At 34.1% G+C, this 20,750-nt stretch overlaps 1 protein-coding gene across 23 annotated transcripts in view; it reads right to left on the reverse strand.

The window, feature by feature from the left end:
• Ncor1 (nuclear receptor corepressor 1) overlaps positions 1-20,750 on the reverse strand; it is a 157,362-nt gene that overhangs the window by 96,830 nt on the left and 39,782 nt on the right. For all 23 annotated transcript variants that reach the window (XM_026411379.2, XM_026411378.2, XM_026411381.2 and 20 more), the window contains exons 4-7: positions 17,819-18,011; positions 12,121-12,303; positions 5,421-5,534; positions 263-319 (exon numbers count right to left, since the gene is read on the reverse strand). In XM_026411379.2, the coding sequence (XP_026267164.2) occupies positions 263-319; positions 5,421-5,534; positions 12,121-12,303; positions 17,819-18,011 (547 nt within the window). The remainder of the gene's footprint in view (positions 1-262; positions 320-5,420; positions 5,535-12,120; positions 12,304-17,818; positions 18,012-20,750) is intronic.

Raw genomic sequence — 20,750 nt, forward strand, 5'->3', positions numbered from 1 at the left:
ATAAAATTCAAAGAGTTTTCTATTTCTTTATTTTTCCTCCTGCTACCTGAATGATTAAGTGGTTGCTTAGACAGAAACATACTCTTCTGCAAAGAGAACCAAGTTAATTCACTATCACTTGAAACTTACATCCCTATCACCCTGCTCACCTACATCCCACTTATCTCAAAATAAATGGTTTATATCCTGTTACATCAAAAGAAAAGTTACTTTTAAAAAAACCCACAAAGTTCTGGAAATAAAAAAAAAGTAAATTGCTTACCAGTTCAACTTTTGGGCCAAGACCTTCAAAAATTTTATGAGCTTCTTCTGCTTTTTTCTGGAGATAAAGACATTGTTATATGAAACAATTAAAAATCATATTAGCCAAGAGCAAAATCACTACCTATTTCAAAATATATATCTCAGGCCAGGCATGTTCACACATGTATATAATGCCAATGCATCAGGTGGTTGAAGCAGGAGGATTGCAAATTTGCTGCCATCCTCAGCAACTTGGTGAGACCCTGTCTAAAAAAAAAAAAAAACTCAAATTATCTAAGACTAATCTATAGCTCAACTTATCCTACCTTCCAAATATTCTTCTTTTATATTATGGGCTAAAATCTTCTCTAATTTTATTTTCATGGCTCCCCTTACTAAATTCAGTCAAAGCTGATTATGTATAGTGAAAGTGATGCCTAATATGTAAGCAAGTTCTTTTGTTATTTTGTTATTGTTGTAGGGATTGAACCCAGGGCTTTGTGCATGCAAGACAAGCACTCTACCAACTGAGCTATATCTCCAGCCCAAGCAAGTTCTTAGAAGCAAATAAATATTAAGAATCTAGAGAGATGGGATGAAGATTCACTACTGTAAATAAACCCCCCAAAACATTCTAAATATTTTAACACATTCTGTCTTTTAACAAAACTTTAAATCATAAAATACCATAAAGTGGCCAATATTTGCTACGGTAAACCCAAGTGATCTCTGAATTAAAAGTATATAATGAACTAATTTTCTAGTTATAAGCAAACCGTAATAGCTCAACAACAAAGAAAACAGCTATTTTGATACTAGTAGTAAGTAAATATTGAATTTTATATTTAACACACCATTTTTAAAAGTAACACAATCTAAAGTACTACCTAACCTATCAATAGTTTGGCAAAAAAAAAAACTTAAAAACCCTAGCATTTCCGCATTGCATTTTTCATTCTAAGTCTACAGATCTAAGTTATTAATTCTTCAAACATATGTTGAGTATGTTCTATGTGCCAGGCCCTCGCTAGACACTAAGAAAACAGAATAAGATATCATTCCAAGTGCAGGAGGGTGAGGGGCCCTGAAAATTTTCATTGAGATGATATTTGAACTGTGTCTTGGGGTCTGAGTGGGTTCCACTGACATGAAAGGCAAAACACTGGACTGTCTGAAGGCACACAGCGGGGTAAAGGTGCTAACAACATCAAGGGAACATCCAAAACCTGTTCTGGTAGGATATTATTAAGGAAGGAGTGTCAGGGCAAAGGCCAGACAAGTAGACATGTAACTACTGATAAATAAAATTTGGGCAATTGTGTAGAAAGTGGGAAATAATCAAAAGGTTTCATTTGAGCTGGGCACAATCCTGTAATCCCAGCAACTTGGATGGTTCATTCCGAAGGATCACAAGTTTGAGACCAGCCTGGGCAACTTAGCAAGACTATGTTTCAAGATAAAATAAAAAGTGCTGGGGATATAGCTCAGTTCCAGAGTACTTGCATAGCATGTGTGGAGCCCTGGATTCGATACCAAAAATCCCAAAAGAGCAAAATAAGTTTTGTTTAAACAATCATGTTACGGGCAACGGTTATGAAAGTTGACTTAGAAAGAAAAAAGACTGAAGAAAAAAGACTGACTCAATAATTATGTGAGATGAAAGCTCAAGTTAAGCTAATAGCAAAGCAGGTGCAGTGATGCAAGTGACCAGATTCATGGTTAGGAGGTAGGACTGATATTCTTAAGTGACTGGCTATACATACACAAGTGAAAAAGGGAGAGAAAAAGTCAGTTCCTAAGAAACTGGCCTGAGGAGGTTGCTTCCCTTAAGCATACTTCTCTGTAAACACCTTCCTTTCTTCTACTATCATATACTTTTATAAACTCTACAGTCAAAATATAAACAAATATTTTTGAAAACTTCTCTCAAATATGTGTCATTATTCTGAAATCAGAGCACTTACAAATATTTTTTGAAACCTACCAATGAGTAGGGAAATAGCAAATCAAAGTGTTAAAAATAGTACAGGAGAATATTCTGTTTGGAAACTAAACAAACTTAGTCTGAAAATTAAATCAAATGGAATCAACTTCTCTCAGGAAGCCATCTTTAAAATTAACATTCTCTTTTGGATAGTTTTCTTCTTCCCACTAAGTTTTAAATGAAAGAACAATTTCCTAAACATGATAATGGTTGACATCTCTTTAAGATACACTCAGCTTAATTCCAACCAGCAAAGACTACTGTTACACAAGGAATGAGAGATGTGCTTTCATCGTTGTTCCATCTATCTTTGCTGATGGTATCAAAACAGATAAGGTTATTTAAAAAAAAAAAAGTGTTGCACAGGCAGCGGAGACCATATAAAAGGCAGCAAGGTAAGGCAAAAAGCACTGGAAAGTGAGCAGGGAGAAATTCGGTGTTCTACACCCAGTTTAGCTCTTCTCTCTTTCCCTCCAGGAGCCCCCACTTTGATTCTAGAACTACAGAGGTACAACTACAGCAATTGACTAGTAGCAAGGTATATTTAGGAAAGCATATGAGGGTCAGGGATGTAGTTCAGTGATAGTGCACTTGCCTAGCATGGAAGAGGCCCTGAGTTCAGCCCCCAACAGAAGGGGTGAAGAAGGAAGAAAAAAATTAAAAAGATGACTTCCACAATTTCTATGAGTTAAAAATATAAGATTTCAAATTTTTTGTTCTTTATAGCACAAATATATCAAAATATAAATGCTAAAACTGAAAGAAGAGGCCTGAAAGGAGTTTTCAAGTTTTGCTAATGGGCATTAAGAAACATTATTACGCTATCTAATGAAGGCATCTATATAATTAGAGTATCACATCTTCTTCAGATAGTTTTCAGTCCATATCCCAATGAAGCAAACACAGAATTCACTAATCTTGAAATTGTTTAAGACAAGGCCTGTTTAAAGAACTCAACCAACCAGTTAACATACTGAGCTGAATCTATTTGAAAATTAACTTGTTTTAAGAAAGGTCAACATTTGCCGGATATGGTGGTGCACACCTGTAATCCCAGCAACTTGGGAGGCTGAGGCAGGAGGACCTCAAGTTCAACAGTGAGGCCCTCAGCAATTTAATGAGACCCTGTCTCTAAAAAAAAAAAAAAAAAAGGGTTGCCTCAGTGGTTAAGTGCCTCTGAGTTCAAGCCCTGTCACGTGTGTGCACGTGTGGGGGAGGGAGTAGGTCAACATTTTATAAAATGTTTTATACTAAATTATAAATTTCCATTCAGCTCCAATTCTTATTTACTTTATCCCTGAGGTCACAAACTGACAGTGAAGCCCATCAGCCCATTAGAGTGTTCTGTAGTTATACACAGTATTTCTTAAACACCAGGAGATATCACATAAGACCCCTTATTTCTGATTTCTTTTAAGTAAGAAGGCAACTGTCTACACTGGACACCCCCACCCCCAACACGGCATATTCATCACTCACTTCCCTTACTGCCTTCTACCTTCACTGGATTTATCTTTATGTATTGCTCCAGCTATTCAATAAAATGGACCAATATTGAGCTCAGCAAGAAACTAATATTACTTATCTACATTTAACCTGCCTATAACACTAACGATATGTAAGTATTTATAACTAATGACTCAATTATTTACCTGTACATACAAACATATCTGAGCCCAAGATCATATCTATAAATGTTTATTGAATTACTAATTCCTTCCTCCCTCCCTCCTTCCCTCCCTTCCTGTGGTGCTATGGATGGAAACCATGACTTTGTATATGCAAGGGGCAAACAGTCTATTACTAAGCTAAATGCAGAGCCAACAGGTACTTTTCCTTCTTTCCTTCCCTCCCTTCCTTTCTCCCTTCCTCCCCATTGTGGGGCTTCACAAAAGCTAGGCAAGCACTCTAACACTAAGCTACATCCACAGCTGTTTTTCTTTAAATTGTGAGACAGGGTCTCACTAAATTGCCCATGCTGGCCTCAAACTTCTGATCCTCCTACCTCCCAAGTCCCTGGGTTTACAGGTCTGCCTGATGGTGCCCAATTCTAACAGTCACTGTTCTTAAACTCAAATTTTCTTTAAGATGTGGCTATTGGGGCTGGGATTGTGGTTCCGTGGTAGAGAGCTTGCCTTGCATTCTAGAAGCACTGGGTTCATTCCCCAGCACCACATTAAAAAAACTAAATAAACAGAATAAAGGTATTGTGTCCATTTACAACTAAAAATAATTTTAAAAATATCTGGCTATTATAATATAATATAATATAATATCTGGCTCTCGGCATACAACAGATTGACTCTGATCAATCAATTCACTACAAAGCAAATAGTCTGAAACAATCTCAACTTTTACTGTAAGATCAACCTTCAGCTAAGAAGCCTGTTTTCTTCCATGATACGTAAAGCCCGTTAACATTTTTTTGTATTGAGAACTTCTGGAAGTCACAATTTATCAGCTTTGATAGAATGTTTTCTTTATATTGAGGTGAAATCAGTTTCCCTTTAACTGCTAGTTTCTGGACAAGGTTCTGGCCCAAAATTGATTTTGTCATACAAAAATGATTTATAGAATTGAGGCCTAGCTTTCTTAAATCCATGACATTTTTAATTAAGAATACAAAAAGAACTGTTTAAATAAATTTTAAAAATAAAGTCTACTTAAAGGTCAAAGTCAATCTTAAACTTTAAAACTGAAGTTTAACAAAGCCTATTTATGAATCCTGAAGGTGATAATGAAGTTCATTTCCATATCCAAGGCCTATCTGTACTAAAATATTATCAAGATTTGGTATTAAGTACAACTTCAGAAGTGAAAAACAGGCTGGGGTTGTGGCTCAAAGGTAGAGCACTCACCTACTAAATGTGAGGCCCTGGGTTCGATCCTCAACACCACATAAAAATGAATAAATAAAATAAAAGGTATTGTGTCCAACTAAAAACTAATTATTAAAAAAGAAAAAGAAGTGAAATATATTAAATATAATCAAATTTGCTTGTTGGTACTTACATAATAGGACAAACTTTGCTCATAAAATTCTACTCATTAAATAGTATATCTACAATATATAATGTAAAATAGAAATAGGATTTTAACATAATGAAAATTGTAATGGAACAAATTCAAAAACAGAAAAGGCACAGTCAAGGGTGCATAAAGGCCTGCGCTATCAGAGACAGCATAAGCTTACCCGGTTCTCATCGTAAATAATTTGGACAATACTTCGGTGTTTCTGTTCCACAGGAGGAGGGGACACAGGCTTTTCAGGCTCAGGAGGTTTAGCTGCTTCTTCTTCGAGCTGTTGCTAAGAGACCCAGAAAGGAAGAGTCAGACATCTGCTGCATGTCACCTCAACCAGTAATTAACCACCCGAGATTACATATGCTACTGAGCATTGCTTACTGATTCTGTAGGATAGCCATTTAATCTATGAAGGTCTCATGGACCAAATTCAAAGATAATCAGATTTGTTTTAACTAATAATTAAACAATATAAATCACCCTAAGATAGACAGATATGAAACTAAGGAGAAACATCTTATAATTTTGATAAATTAAAGCAAACCATTAAGAGAAATTAATACTGATGAATGTAACCTAGGTACCTCTATCTCAAGACCTTTTGAAGGCACTGGAAAAACTGTATTATAGACACACAGTATATATAAGATCTGGTGGAAATAATATGGTAGAAAAGAGATTGAGGGTTAATCCTTAACTTAGTACAACTATGGCATCACTGAACCCTTCTTTTAAAAAAAATATATTTTTATTAGTTGTTGAATCTTTATTTACATGTGGTGCTGAGAACTGAACCCAGTGCCTCACACATGCTAGGTAAGCAATCAACCACTGAGCCGCAACCCTGAATCATTATATTTTATAGTGCTCCAGTCGAGAGGCACTGGACTGCTGACATGAGCAGTTACAAAGCAGAAATCTTTTACTTTATTACTGTCTCAGTTTAAGCCTTAGAGTCTCCCTATATGTGGTGTGATTTTAGTAACTTTTCTGGGTTCTTGCCCCAATCTTTTTTTTTTAAATATTTTTAGTTGTAGATGAACATAATACATTTATTTAATTTATTTATTTTTATGCGGTGCTGAGGATTGAACCCAGTGCCTCACACATGCTAGGCAAGTGCTCTACCACGGAGTTACAGCCCCAGCTAGCCCTCTTGCTCCATCTTAAGCCAATATCTAGACAACTCACATGTAAAGTAGGGGTAGGGATACAACCTAATCATATAGCTTTCCGAAGGGATTAAATAACTCATATATAAAGCATAATACAACTGTAAATGTTTGGTAAATATTACTTATTATTAGTGAAGCAGGAACTTGTCTGCTTTACCCAATTTTTTTTCAAACAGCACACAAACCAATGTCTGAAACCTAGTAAATGCTCAACGAACAACCACATGAATAGATATAAGCATAAATCCCTTGCCTAAGATAATAAAAAGGATTTAAATTAAAGTAAGGTCCATTAAAAGGCCTAAAGGAAAAAATACCTATACTACTAAGTAAGACTAGCAGTAAAAGCTCCCAGTCCTGTTTAAGCCAGACCACCCCTAAATCAAAGGATTAAAAATGTGCCAAGAGAGAAGCTTGTAGGAACATTTCCACTAAGGAGTTCCAAATACCCTTATAGTCTGTTATTTTATAAGCGAAAGAAAGATGTTTGAAATCCTGAGATCATTTTTGTGGGTGCAGTATCTTCAATGATGTCCTTTCTTTCCTGCTTAGAGGGCCTTCTTTTAAAATCCCTGTTAAGGAATAAATAATCCTAGGGAAATCACACTTCATTCTTCCTCAATAGCCCTGGGATAAAATAATTATAATTGAAAGGCTAAAAATAAATTAATAAATAACATCGCACACACACACACAAATTATACATACAAATAACACACACACACAAAAAAAGAAACCCAAACCGTCCTCACCTATTTATTTTTCTATATTAATTTTACATTAATTGTGCTGAATTTTACCTACCTTACTTATCCTAGTTTTAAATCACTAGAGCTATAACCTCAGCCTGTATTGTACCATTTCTAACCTCTCAAATAGTTTCAGATTTTAATTATTTGAGCATTTGGCAGAATTTAAACAGTGATAAAATCAATTGCATCTAGTATGAATTTACTTTTGCATGTGAAAATTTTTACTAATGATTCAACTTTTTTAAAAATTCGCTTTTATTTTCTTGGGGAATTTTTTTTTGGGGGGGGAATATAATTGTATTCTCTTTTTTTAATTGATTTTATTTTTTAAATACACAACAGCAGAATGTATTATAATTCTTATTACACATATAGAGCACAATTTTTCATATCTTTGCATAAAGTATGTTCATGTCAGTTCATGTCTTTATACATGTACTTGGTTTTTTTTATTTTTATAATACAATTCTTATTACACATATATACCACAAGTTTTCATATCTCTGTTTCTATACAAAGTAGGTTGACACCCAATTTATGTCTTCATACATGTACTTTGGATGATGATATCCATCACATTCCACCATCCCTGCTAATCCCCAGCCTCCTCCCCTATAATTATATTGTCTGTGTAATGTTTCTGCTTCTTATTTCCTTTCTTTGGTTTTACTCTATAATGTGTTACACCTTGGGTACTTAAACATTAATCTTTTAGCTTTAGTTCTTTTCTTTCATTTACTCCGTTTAGCCGTATTCCACAAGTTTTAATTGGTAAAACTTTTTATCGTACATCACAATTTTTTTTGACCAGTGCATTAATTATTGTTTTATAAAAATTCCAGGCATATGATTTCTTCTGGTTTATTCTTGGTTGATTTCTAACTTTATAATGGCAAGAGAATGTGATCTTTAGTACAGTCTTGAAATTTCTGGTTAATTTTTTGATTGTGATGATCAGTTTTCATAAATATTCTGGTTATGCTTGAAAATAATGTGTATTTTTTACTCTTCAAAATTTTATATATATATATAATTTCTTATTTTTGTTGGCAACATATCAATTACCACTGGGATTTTAAATTTTTTCATTTTCTCCAGGAGTTGTCAGTTTTTATGTTGTATATTTTTAAGTCCTGATTTTTAGGTGTATAAATTTTTAAAGATTGTTAGGTTTAACTGAATAGGAAACTTTTTAAAAATTTTTATTAGTTATTGACATTCAGCCTCCAGCAATCTGCTAGATTACTAAATGCTGGGCAACTTAGCGAGACCCTATCTTAAAATAAAATTTAAAAAGGGCTGAGGATAGAGCACTTGCCTAACACATGTGAGGCCCAGGCTTCAATCCCCAGTATTGCAAAATAAAACTCAAAATAAATATTGTTAAATTAAATCCAGTAATTAAATTTTAAAAAGAGATATATCATGACTGTTTTAGGCTGAATACTAAAATACACAGGTGATTTAAAACTAAATGAGTTCATCACATTGAGATATTAAAGGAGAAAGATTTTCAGTAAATGTAAAAAAAAATGGTATAGCTAAACATTCCTTCATGATTGAATAAAAAGTCTGCATATTGGAATAGAAGGAAATTTTCCAACCTGATAAAGAGTATCTACAAAAAACTCAACATAAATCAATGATAAAATGTAAAACACATTTCTTTAACAGTGGCTTAGTGGTAGAGTGCTTGCTTAGCATGCATGAGGCACTGGGTTGGATCCTCAGAATCACATAAAAATAGAGGTATTGTGTTCACCTAAAACTAAAAAATAATTAAAAATAAATAAATAAATGAATGAATGAAAGCAGCAAAGAACAACAATGATCACTTTAAATATTAGTCTGAACCAGAACAATGAAACAATAGAAAAATAAATAAAAGAAATAAAACTGTAAAGATAAAAACAAAAATGTTATTTTTTAAAATGTTGACATGACTATTACCTATACAGAGGCCCCAAAACAATCTATGAATCATTAGCATAAAAACAATAATTTTGAGAAGCTGCTAGTTAGTATAAAAGAAGTCAAATGTAATATTTAAACAAATAAAAATTTTACAAAGATATTATTAACAATAACATAAAAATATAAAGTATCTAAGTTGACTCTAACACAAGGTATATAAAATATTTTTGGACAAAACTAAAACATGAACTAGGTACAATGGCATGCACCTGCAATCCCAATGACTTAGAGGCTGAAGGAGGAGGATCACAAGTTCTAATTCAGCCTAGTAAAAGTAATGAAATCTTTTCTCAAAATTTAAAAAAGGCTGGAGTGTACCTCAGTGGTACAGCATTTGACTGGCATATGTGAGGCCCTAAGTTCAATCCCCAGAATCACAAAATAAATAAAACATAAAAAAAAAATTAAAAAATGGAAAAGTATACTATATTCATGGATTGTTAAGACTCAAAATCATAAAGATATCTTTTCTGGGCTGGGTATATAACTCACTGGTAAAACACTTGCCTAATATGAGTAAGGCTCTGGGTTCAATCCCCACTATGCAAAAAATAGAAGACATCACTCCCTCAAAATTGATTTCTACATTCCATATGATTCCCTCTAAAATTTAAGAAAGATTTTTTGGAGAAATGAACAACGTGATCCTAAAAATTATATGAGATACAAAATTTTTTGGTAGCTGAAATGTTTACACAGAAGTGGGGCATACCTTACTGAACAAGAATTACTGTAAATCTCTAATAAGTAGGAGAACCTAAGAAGACAATACCAGCAGACAGGAACCCAAAACCCAGAAAGCAATCTATTTATAGATGTAAACATTAATGATAATAGAGTCAATACTAAAGAGCAGTTGGTGGGGGGGGCTTTTGACTGTTACCTTGAGGGTGACAAAAAGTTAATTTCCAGTGGATTAAAGAATAATGTGAAAAGCAAAACTATAAAATTTTAAGAATATAATAAATTACCTTATTCATAAGACTTAAAGAAATTCTGTTCACCAAAAAACACCATTGACAAGGAGACAGAAAAAGTGGAACCCTTATAAACTTCTGGTGGGAATATAAAATGGTTCAGCCACTTTGGAAGACAGTTGGAAGTTCCTCAAACATTTAAATGGATTTACCACATGACCCAGCAATTCCACTCCTGGATGTATATCCAAGGGGGAAAACATGTCAATGCAAAAATATGACTATCACATCAGCATTATTCATCATAGTCAAAAAGTGAACAAACCAAGTGATTACCAACTAATAAATGAACAAATAAAATATAGCCAAGCAATGGAACTATTATTCAAGCATAGAAAGTAATAAAGTAAGAAAGTAAAGGAAACGAGAAGGGGAATCGCATGGAAATGGAAGGCGATCCTCAGGGTTATACAAAATGACATATAAGAGGAAAGGAGGGGTAAGACAAGATAATTCAAATGGAAGAAGTGATTTACAGTAGAAGGGGTAGAGAGAGAAAAGGGGAGGGGAGGGGAGGGGAGGGGGGATAGTAGAGAATAATATAGACAGCAGAATACATCAGACACTAGAAAGGCAATATGTCAATCAATGGAAGGGTAACTGATGTGATGCAGCAATCTGTATACGGGATAAAATTGGGAGTTCATAACTCATTTGAATCAAACTGTGAAATATGATGTATGAGGAACTATGTAATGTTTTGAACGACCAACAATAAAAAAAAAATAAAAAAAATAAAAAAATAAAAAAAAATAAATAAAAAAAATAAAAATAACAATCACAAAATGAAAAAAAAAAAAAAAGAAAGTAATAAAGTATCCACAAAAAATACTTCATGGATGAATCTTGAAAACATGCTAAATAAATGCAGTCAAACACAAAAAGTCACATAAGTTATATTGCTATAGGCCAAAATGTCCAAAATACACAAATCACAGACACAGACAATTGAGAGGAAGCCAAAGGATGAAAATGAGGGAAATGGGGAGTAATTATTAATTGATATGGGGCTTTCTCTTAAAGTAATAAAAATTAACTTGATATCTGGAATTACTGATGATGGCAAATCTTTATAAATACATTACAAGTACTTTGAAAAGGTAAGTATTGTGGAATATGACATATAATCTTAATTTTTAAAAAATCCTTCCTTGAGCCACCTGTAATCATAGCTACTTGAGAGTTGAGGCAGGAGGAACACTTGAGTTCAGGAGTTACGGACCAGTCTAGACAATATATCAAGGCAAAATACTTTCTCATTTAAAAAGCAAATCCTTCCTTAAAAAAACGAAATGACAAACCACAACTTAAATGATATCTATGATGTACATAACTGACAAGTCTTTAAGAAATCTTTTTTCCCCCCACACATGCTAGGCAAGTGCTTTATCCCTAAACTACATCCACAACTCTTTTTCTTATGAGATAGGGTCTCACTAAGTTGCCGAGACTAGCCTCAAAATTATGATCCTTCTGCCTTGGCCTATCAAGTAGCTGGGATTACAGGCATGCAACACTACACCTGGTAGGAAAAAAAGATAAGAAAATAACAAAACAACTTAAGAGGATACAAGACCTTAATGATACATCCTGGGAAAACAAGCCACAAACAAGTGAAAATAAGCCCAGCCTCATTTCTAATCAAGGAAATGCAAATTAAAACCAAAGTAAAAACTACTTCATATCCAAATGAAAAAAAATTATACATCAAGTAAAGATAAGGATGGGCATAAACTAATACACATCCATGCTACAAATGGGAATGTAAAATTGTACTCTCATTTTAACAAATTTGGCATCATACAGTACACTCAAAGAATATATAATCAGACAGTACAGAAACTAAGAAAACTAGTAGCCAAAAAAAGCAAATCACAGACTATATAAGGAATGATTCCTTGTATATATAGTTCTAAAATATGGAAAATTCAACACTACCTTCTTTAGGGGGAAAAACATATTAGCATATATTAAGAAATAAAAACACTTACTTGTTTCTTTTTCAGTTTAAGGATCTGCTGTTCTACTTTCGCAATTTCTCTATCTACACGATCCATACTCTGTATTAACTCTTCTTTTGAAAGCTTGGAAGGTGAAGCATTTTGATCATCTCCACATGGTTGCCCAGAGATTGGAGAAGATGGAGCTTCATGTTTGCCTCCAAATGCTGGATCCTTTAAAGAAATTTGAGACCAGAAATTTATTTCTCACTAACAGCACACTGGCTGAGTCAAGATGGTCTTAACTGAAAAAGTAACTTTTAAAATACAGCAGAGCCATGTGTACTATTTCCCTAACAGCAGTCTCTTACTACCAATTTTCATATCCACACACAAGCAAATATACATACATAAATCCCACAGATGGTTACAGAACTTTTCTAGTTTAGATGAATCATTCACTATTTTGAAGACCCTAAAAGCTATACACAGTGAGGTGGCCAGGTGGTTGATCAGTCTTCAGTAGCAATACTGACACTACTGGGAAATTCTAGGGAAAGAAAAGGAAAGAGATAAATTTCTGAGCCATTTTCTTGCAACAGCTCTTTAAAATAAGAATAAGAAATAGTGTCTCTCCAGGTAAAGCCTGTGTATCCACACAACTTAACAGCTATGATATGGCCAAGAACTCCTATCAAAAACTTTTCAGGGCCTGGGGGATGTAGCTGAGTGGTACAGTATATGCTCAGCATGTATAAGGCCCTGGGTTCAATCCCCAATATCTATCTATCTATCTCTCTCTCTCTCTCTCTCTCTCTCTCTCTCTCTCTCTCTCTCACACACACACACACACACACACACACACACACACACACACCACACACACTTTTCAGAATTTCTAAGGATCAAAGCTGAGGCACAGAAGTCAGACCTAGGAACATTTGTTCTTACCATTTCTAGGCCTACCTTCGTAAAGCAGACAGACAACTAAGCCTGTCCATACTATAACACATGTAATCTCTCTTTAGTGAAAAACCATCATCTTACTTTACACACACATAAAAAAAAAAAAAAAGAAAAGAAAAACTTCATCAATTTCACCAACAAATCTGCAAAAGAATGAAAGCCCCTCCACCCAAAATCTACGATCACAATACACACACAAAATCACTAACTTCCAATATGAGGTAAAGATATAAGCAAGGTCATAAAACAAATGAATTTTAGTTTGAGGTTTTAGTTTTCTTTAGGCTATGAGAAGCCCAGAATGAGAATGATAAGTGAAACTGTAAAAACCTAACAGGTATTAAATAATGAGCCTGGTACAGTGTTGCTAATTTGTAATCCCAGAGGCTTGGGAGGCTGAGGCAGGAGAATCAAGTGTTTGAAGACAGCCTCAGCAACTTAGCAAGGCCCTAAGCAACTTGACAAGACCCTATCTCTACATATAAAAAGGGGCTGGGATGTGGCTCAGTGAGTGGTTAAGTGCCCCTGGGTTCAATTCCCAGTACAAAAAAACAAACAAAACCTAGCTGGTTCTAATTCTAAACCAAAAATGTACAGAAGAGATACCTAAATAATTGTCTCAAACCACTTTGCTTCAGAGACCGCAGCTAAAATATAACATGTATATTGCTAAAAAGCCTAAAAAGGCTAAACCTGACATAGCACACACTTAATAAAAGGGACATCTGGAGAAAAGACGATGGTGGCTACATCCTAAAATCCTATACAACTCTATAAGGAAGCCTTAATAAAACAAAGAATAATATAGCTCAGAAGCAGAATAGTTGCCTAATATGCACAAGGCCTATCTCTAGAACCTCCAAAAAAAAAAAACCCGAAAAGTATATGCATATATATGTATACACACACATATAAATCCAAAAAAATTTAAATAACAATATATCAATAATACAATTAAATTCCTGTATCATTTAGGTTTAATATGCAGTTTATCTCTAGCAGCCTTAAACCCTGTACTTCATGCTTCCTCTGTTACAATATAAATTCTTGAAGTTACTAGTTTTCAAAAGAAAACAGTGTCTTCAAAATAAGAAATCATACCTAGGGTATGACCATCTCCCCATCAACCTTAAAAAACAAATTATAGGTAGAAATATCTTTATAATCTCTTTTTAACATTCAAATCTTCACTAATACCATGAAAGGCATAGTAATTCTTTTTTTGGTATTGGATATTTAACCTAGGAGTGCTTTACCCCTAAGCCACATCTCTAGCCCTTTTCATTTTCAGACAACATTTCAATAAGTTGCTTAGGGCATCACTAAATTGCTGAGGCTGGCCTTGAAATTGCAATCCTCCTGTCTCCATTCCTCCTGAGTCACCCACCAAAGCATAACAATCTTGAATTCACTAAACCAGCTACTCTAGCACTAAATGAAGACTAACTGCAGAATTTGTTAATTTTCTTAAGGTCTTCTTTAATTGTGAGGTAGCTTGTTCCTGAAAACTTTGAAACATTAATGTACAGAGAAAAATATTTAATGAATCACCCGGACTTCCATGTTCTATTAATATTTGTGTTATATAATTATGTATAAATGTAAAACATACTTTCATCAGTAGATTTTGAGAATGCTCCACAGGTAATTCTGATGCATGCCCTAAGAATTGGTATTACATATCAATATTTTCCACGACTTCCTTTCTGATTAAATATTTAACAAAAATATAAAACTCCTGAGTACATCCTTATATGACAGAATCTAAGCACAAAATTACAATCGAAACATTGTCCCCACCTTCATGCAACTTCCAGACAGCTATTTTTTTTAAAAAAGAATTAATTTCCTACTCACGTCTTATATCAAAATAAAAGCCAAGAAATAACAAACATAAGAGGCTTATCAGCAAATCACAAAAAAACTTTAAAAAATGACATCTTGGGCTTACGAAGGATAATAACAAAACATTCTATTTAAAAAGAAAAACTGATTAAACAAAAACAATCTTCTTATTATCAAAATTATAATAAATGTAAGAGGCAAATAATGAAATTGGGAAACCATCTGAAAACATTAACTAAAAACTCAACATAAAATCAAAAACAAACAACAGAAAAATGAATCGGGTAAGCAGATCTAGGGGTTCCTTTCAACTTAAGAGGATCTATATAGGTCTCTGACTTTTCCTCAATATTGGTTTCCCAACTATAACATGGAAATAAGCTTAGGTGCTGTGGGCACACCTATCATACCAGCAGCTCGAGATGAGGCATGAGGACTGCAAATTCAAAGCCAGCCTAAGCAACTTAGCAAGACCCTGTCTCTAAAAATAAAAAGGGTCTAGGATGTAACTCAATGGCTGAGCACCCCTGTGTACAATCAATCCCTTTTTTTTTGGTACCAAAAAAAAGAAAAAAGGAAATAGGTCTTACTTTGATCCAACATGTTACATTTTAATGAATGAGTGCTTAAGATTCCCTTCTGCTAATATATATATCTTTAAATTATATTATGATAAATTATTCAGTCTTGAAAGAACTTTATTTGCTATGTTTAAGGGTTTTTTCCTTTTAATGCAGTAAAACATTTCTTATAAACCAGAAACACTATATAATAATGGTGCATCACATGGTCAGGTGTGTCTCAAACCTCCCAGAAGCTAGCTTACCACAAAGAGTTTTCTACATTCAACTTATTATTTTTGAAAACTTACATAAAAGTTAAATGAATAATAAAATGGACAGTCATTTATCCTTCATCTAGATTTACCAGTTGTATGCTATATTTGCTTTCTCTTTATATATACAAATTGTTCTTGAACTATTTGAAAATAAAGCGTAGACATACTATCTTTTAAATTAAATTATTTTTCATTGCATAAAATCTCAAAGAAAATTGTGGGTATTTATTCACATGATATTAGGGAAGAAAAGGCAATTAGCCATAAAAGTAAATAGAGGAAAGAGGTTTGATGTGAAAAACATTTTTGGGGGATTACCAGGGATTGAACTCAGGGGCACTAAAACCACTGAGCCACATCCCCAGCCCTATTTTGTATTTTATTTAGAGACAGGATCTCACTGAGTAGCTTAGCATGTCACTTTTGCTGAGGCTGGCTTTGATTTTGCAATCCTCCTGCCCTAGCTTCCGGAGTTGTTGGGATTATTGGCATGTGCCACCGCACCCAGCTCTGTCAAAAACATTTTAAACTTCAGTATGCTATAAAGATGAAAAAAAAAAAATTTAGCAGGCACAGTGGCGCATGCCTATAATCCCAGCAGCTCAGGATGCTGAGACAGGAGGATCACAGGTTCAAAGACAGCCTCAGCAAAAGCAAAGAGCTAAGCAACTGAGTGAGACCCTGTCTCTAAATAAAATACAAAATAGGGCTGGGGATGTGGGTCAATGGTTGAGTGCCCCCCGAGTTAAATCTCAAATAACAAAAGAAAAAAAAAATAGAGCTAGGTGTGATTGCACACACTTGTAATCCCAGTGGTTTGGAGTTTGAAGCCAGGAAGATGGAGAGTTTGAAGCCAGCCTCAGCAACTCAGCAAGACACTAAGGAACTCAGCAAGACCCTGTCTCTACATAAAATATCCAAAAAAAAAAAAAAAAAAAAAGGCGGGGGGGGGGGCAGACCGCCTGGGGATGTGACTCAGTGGTTAAGTGCCCCTGCTTCAAAAAAAAAAAAAAAAAAATTAAGACAAAAGACAGTGGGGAAAGCATTAACAGATGTTAATAAAAATGGTTAATATGCCACTGTTAAGCATTTCTTAATTTATTTTAAAACAAGTATTTATTCAATACCTACTTGTTAGGTATTTCCTACTCTACAGATTTAATAAGGAAAACAGACCACTGAAAAAGATAAGCATAACAACAAAGCAAAAGCATAATACAGGGACACATTTCACAAAAGAAGGGTAATAACAAACACAAGAGGAAAAATAATGTGAGCTTAAAAGAACTCTCATAAATTCACTCTATGCATTATTTGAAATGTCACAAAATATAGTTAACACTAAAAGTATTTGTTCCATCTGATTGTATGAATGACTCTAGTTAACTATAATATATTATATACTTGAAAATTGCTAAGAGATTTTAAATGTTCTTACCACATAAAAGGCAACTACAAGAGGTAAAAAATACGTCAATTAGTTTGATTGACTCATTCCAAAATATACATATATAACAAATATCACATAGTGCAGTAAATATATAAAATTTTATTTAAAAATTAACGAAATAAGGGAGTCATTATCTGCAAATTACATCACTTCTTTCCTCTATCATTTCCAAGTTTTCTGTATTTGTAATACTTATACAAATTAAAAGCAAATTTTTTTCTACATTAAAAACTATAGTTAAACTGTACCTAAAATGTATTTTCTCCTATGTAGTAAGTTAATAAATTGCTACTAAATTATAGGGGCTTATTTAAAATATACTTTAAATTTGACAAAACTGGTAGTCTTGAGTGCCTCAGACCATATTTTATAGTGCAGCCGGTCCAAATTTCTGAGAATTAGCCAATAGAAATTTTTCTTTATCAGTTCTCAGATTGTTTTCATTTCCTAAAAAGTCAAAAGTACTGACTTTAAAGTCTGGAGAACTACATCTGTGTTATATGGTTCTATTTAACAAATTTTTACTTTCCTATTAGCAGTAACCTTTAGGGAGTGGCATAACTGGACTGTCTTTTAGGCACTGTGCCTGAATATGGCTAAATAAACATTACAAACCTATAGCTCCACAGGGCAAGAGAACAAATATTTACCTTCTTAGCATCTGCAGAAGACCTCAATCCTTCTGGCAGCGTGTGCACTAAAGGTAAAACCGCAGCACTGACACGCTGAAAATGGGAATCAGAAACCTGCTCCAGACGTGGTCGCTTGGATTCCAGTGAATCATGATCCACTGTGGATGGGCCTGGGTGAAACTGTTCATATCCAGTTCTCCTCTCTTGAGGCCTAATACGTATAACAACAACCAAAAAAAATTCTTGAAAATTTTTAAGTGATACTTCTAACATCCTGGTAAGACTTTTAAATAAATTAAAAATTTGTGTTTATTTTCAAAGTGAACTCCTTCCTGCCTCCTGCTCAACTCAGAATAATATATACCGTACTAGAGTACTATTAAACTTCTAATTCTAATAACAAATTCTTTGGCAGGGAAGGGAAGGATGGTAAAAAAAAAAAAAAAATCTAGAAGTAAATGACAAAAGATTTTGATTTGCAAAAGAAATTACAAGTTCCTAAAGGATATCCATAAAATAGTTTTAAACCCTATGCCATAAAAAATGAATTCCAGATCTGAGGATTTTTCAACCAATAATAAAAATAAGCAGAAAAAAAAAAAACACAAAACTCCCAGCTACTGCTACATGGAGAGACAAGTGACTTGAAGTAAGGTGTCATCAAGTCTTAAAGATTGGTCTATTACATGCCAGGCACAGTGGCACAGAATTATAATCCCAGCTACTAGAGAGACTGAGGCAGAAGGATTCAAGGTCCAGGATAGTGTATGCAAACTAATGAGGCCCTGTTTCAAAACAAATAAGGGGGTAGGGTGGGTGTAGTTCAGTGGGAGAGCACTTGCATCACATGTGGGAGGACTTGAGTTCAATCCCTACTACCACTAAAGAGAAAAGAAAAAAAAGACCAAGTTTTTTCCAATGCTGTTTCTTAGCACATCATCCTGACCCCCAAAACTCTAAATTTCCCCCCAAAAGAACAAAGTGTCTTGAAAGTTAGGATGCATCTGTTATTTGTCTACATGATGTATTACAGAGTCTTGGTTATGGGTATTCATTAACTTGACAATTTTCTACCAAAGTATTTACGGAGGTGATATTTTACTTTATAGCCAAGCTTTAAATTAGCGTCTCAAAAAAACAACATTTCACTGAAAACATAATCATTGGGTTTCATGTTTAGGAGAGATGATAAAATAAATGCTAAGGCCTATAAAATTATACTTCAAAAATTGTAAACCTCATTTAACACACAAAATTCCATGACCTCTTAAAATGAAGAACCTTGTCACAAAAAACAGTGGAGAGCAAGAAGCTTTAGGAATAAAACAAGGATGACTGCTTTCACCACTGGATATTCTTGTCAGACCATCAGGCAAGAAAAAGAAATAAAAAGTGTCCAAAATTGGAAAAGCATTCCTGTTCACAGAAGACATGATCTCTTACATAGAAAACACTAAAGAAGCCATATAAAATGCTTAAGAGTAAATATGCAAATGCAATGAAGTTGCAGGACACAAAAATCAACACACAAAATCCCATTGTATTCCACATACTAGCTTTGAACAACCTGAGAAGGATTTTAAAAATAATTCTATTTGCAATAGCACCTGAATGAAATAAGAATAAAATCTGACCAAGGAGGATCAAGACTTAAACACTGAAACTCAGAAAACACAGCTGGAATAAAAGATTTAAAAAAAAAAAAAGTAGGAAATTTAGCTGGGTGCTTGTGGCACACACCTATAATCTCCAGGAGGATCATAAGTTCAAAGCCAGCCTCAGCAAAAGTGAGGTACTAAGCAACTCAGTGAGACCCTGTCTCTAAATTAAAAAAAAAAAAAAAAAAAAATAGGTCTGGGGATGTAGATCAGTAGTCAAGTGCCCCTGAGTTCAATCTCTAGTGCCTCCCGCCAAAACAGTAAGAAATTTCATGTTCATGTATTGGAAGATGTAACACTGTTGAGATAATACAAAGTAACTTAACAGAGTCATTCAATGTGATCTCCATCAAACTCCCATTGGCATTTTTTTAAAGAAGTAGAAAGACTATCTTAAAATTTATATGGAGGGGCTGGAGTTCTGGCTCGGTAGTAGAGCGCTTGCCTAGCACGTGTGAGGCACTGGGTTAGATTCTCAGCACCGCATATAAATAAATAAAATAAAGGTCCATTGACAACTAAAAAAATTAAAAAATTTATATGGAATGTCAACATGATCTTGGGAAAAAAAGAATAAAGTTGAAGAGCTTGCACTTCACAATTTCAACAACAATAGCTACATTAATCAAGAGATTCATCCTCTACTCATTAGCCAGAAGTAATCTATCAAACACATTTTACTCCAGTCAGAATGACAGCTATTAAGAATACAAACAATAATAAATGCTGGAGAAGATGTAGGGGAAAAAAATACTTTTCCATTGTTGATGGGTTTGTAAATTAGTATAACCACTCTGGAAATCAATATGGAATTTCCTCAAAACATTAGAAATGAAACCATTACATGAACCACCTATACCTCTTCTCAGTATTTATGATAAAGAATTAAAGTCAACATACTTATTACAAGGAAACAGGCATATGCATGTTTATAATAGCACAATTCACAATAGCCAAACTATGGAACCAGATGAAAAGATAAAGAAAATGTGATCCACACACATTCATACAAACAGCAGAGTTTTACTCAGGCATAAATGAAATTAGGTCATCTGCAGGTAAATAGATGGAGCTTGAGAATACTATGTTAAGCAAAATAAACCTAATTCAGAAGGTCAAGGGTCATATGTTTTCCCTCATATGTGAAAACTAAAGAAGAAAAAGGAAAAGAAAGTTGGGGAGGGGGGTCTCATGAAAACTGAAGGGAGATCAGTAGATTAAGGACACCATGGGAAGAAAGAGTAAAGGGAAAGCGGGTAAATGGGGAATAATATTGGCCAAGTTATGCACAT

Source organism: Urocitellus parryii, chromosome 7 (assembly GCF_045843805.1).
Source record: "Urocitellus parryii isolate mUroPar1 chromosome 7, mUroPar1.hap1, whole genome shotgun sequence".
Classification (NCBI taxonomy): Eukaryota; Metazoa; Chordata; class Mammalia; order Rodentia; family Sciuridae; genus Urocitellus; species Urocitellus parryii.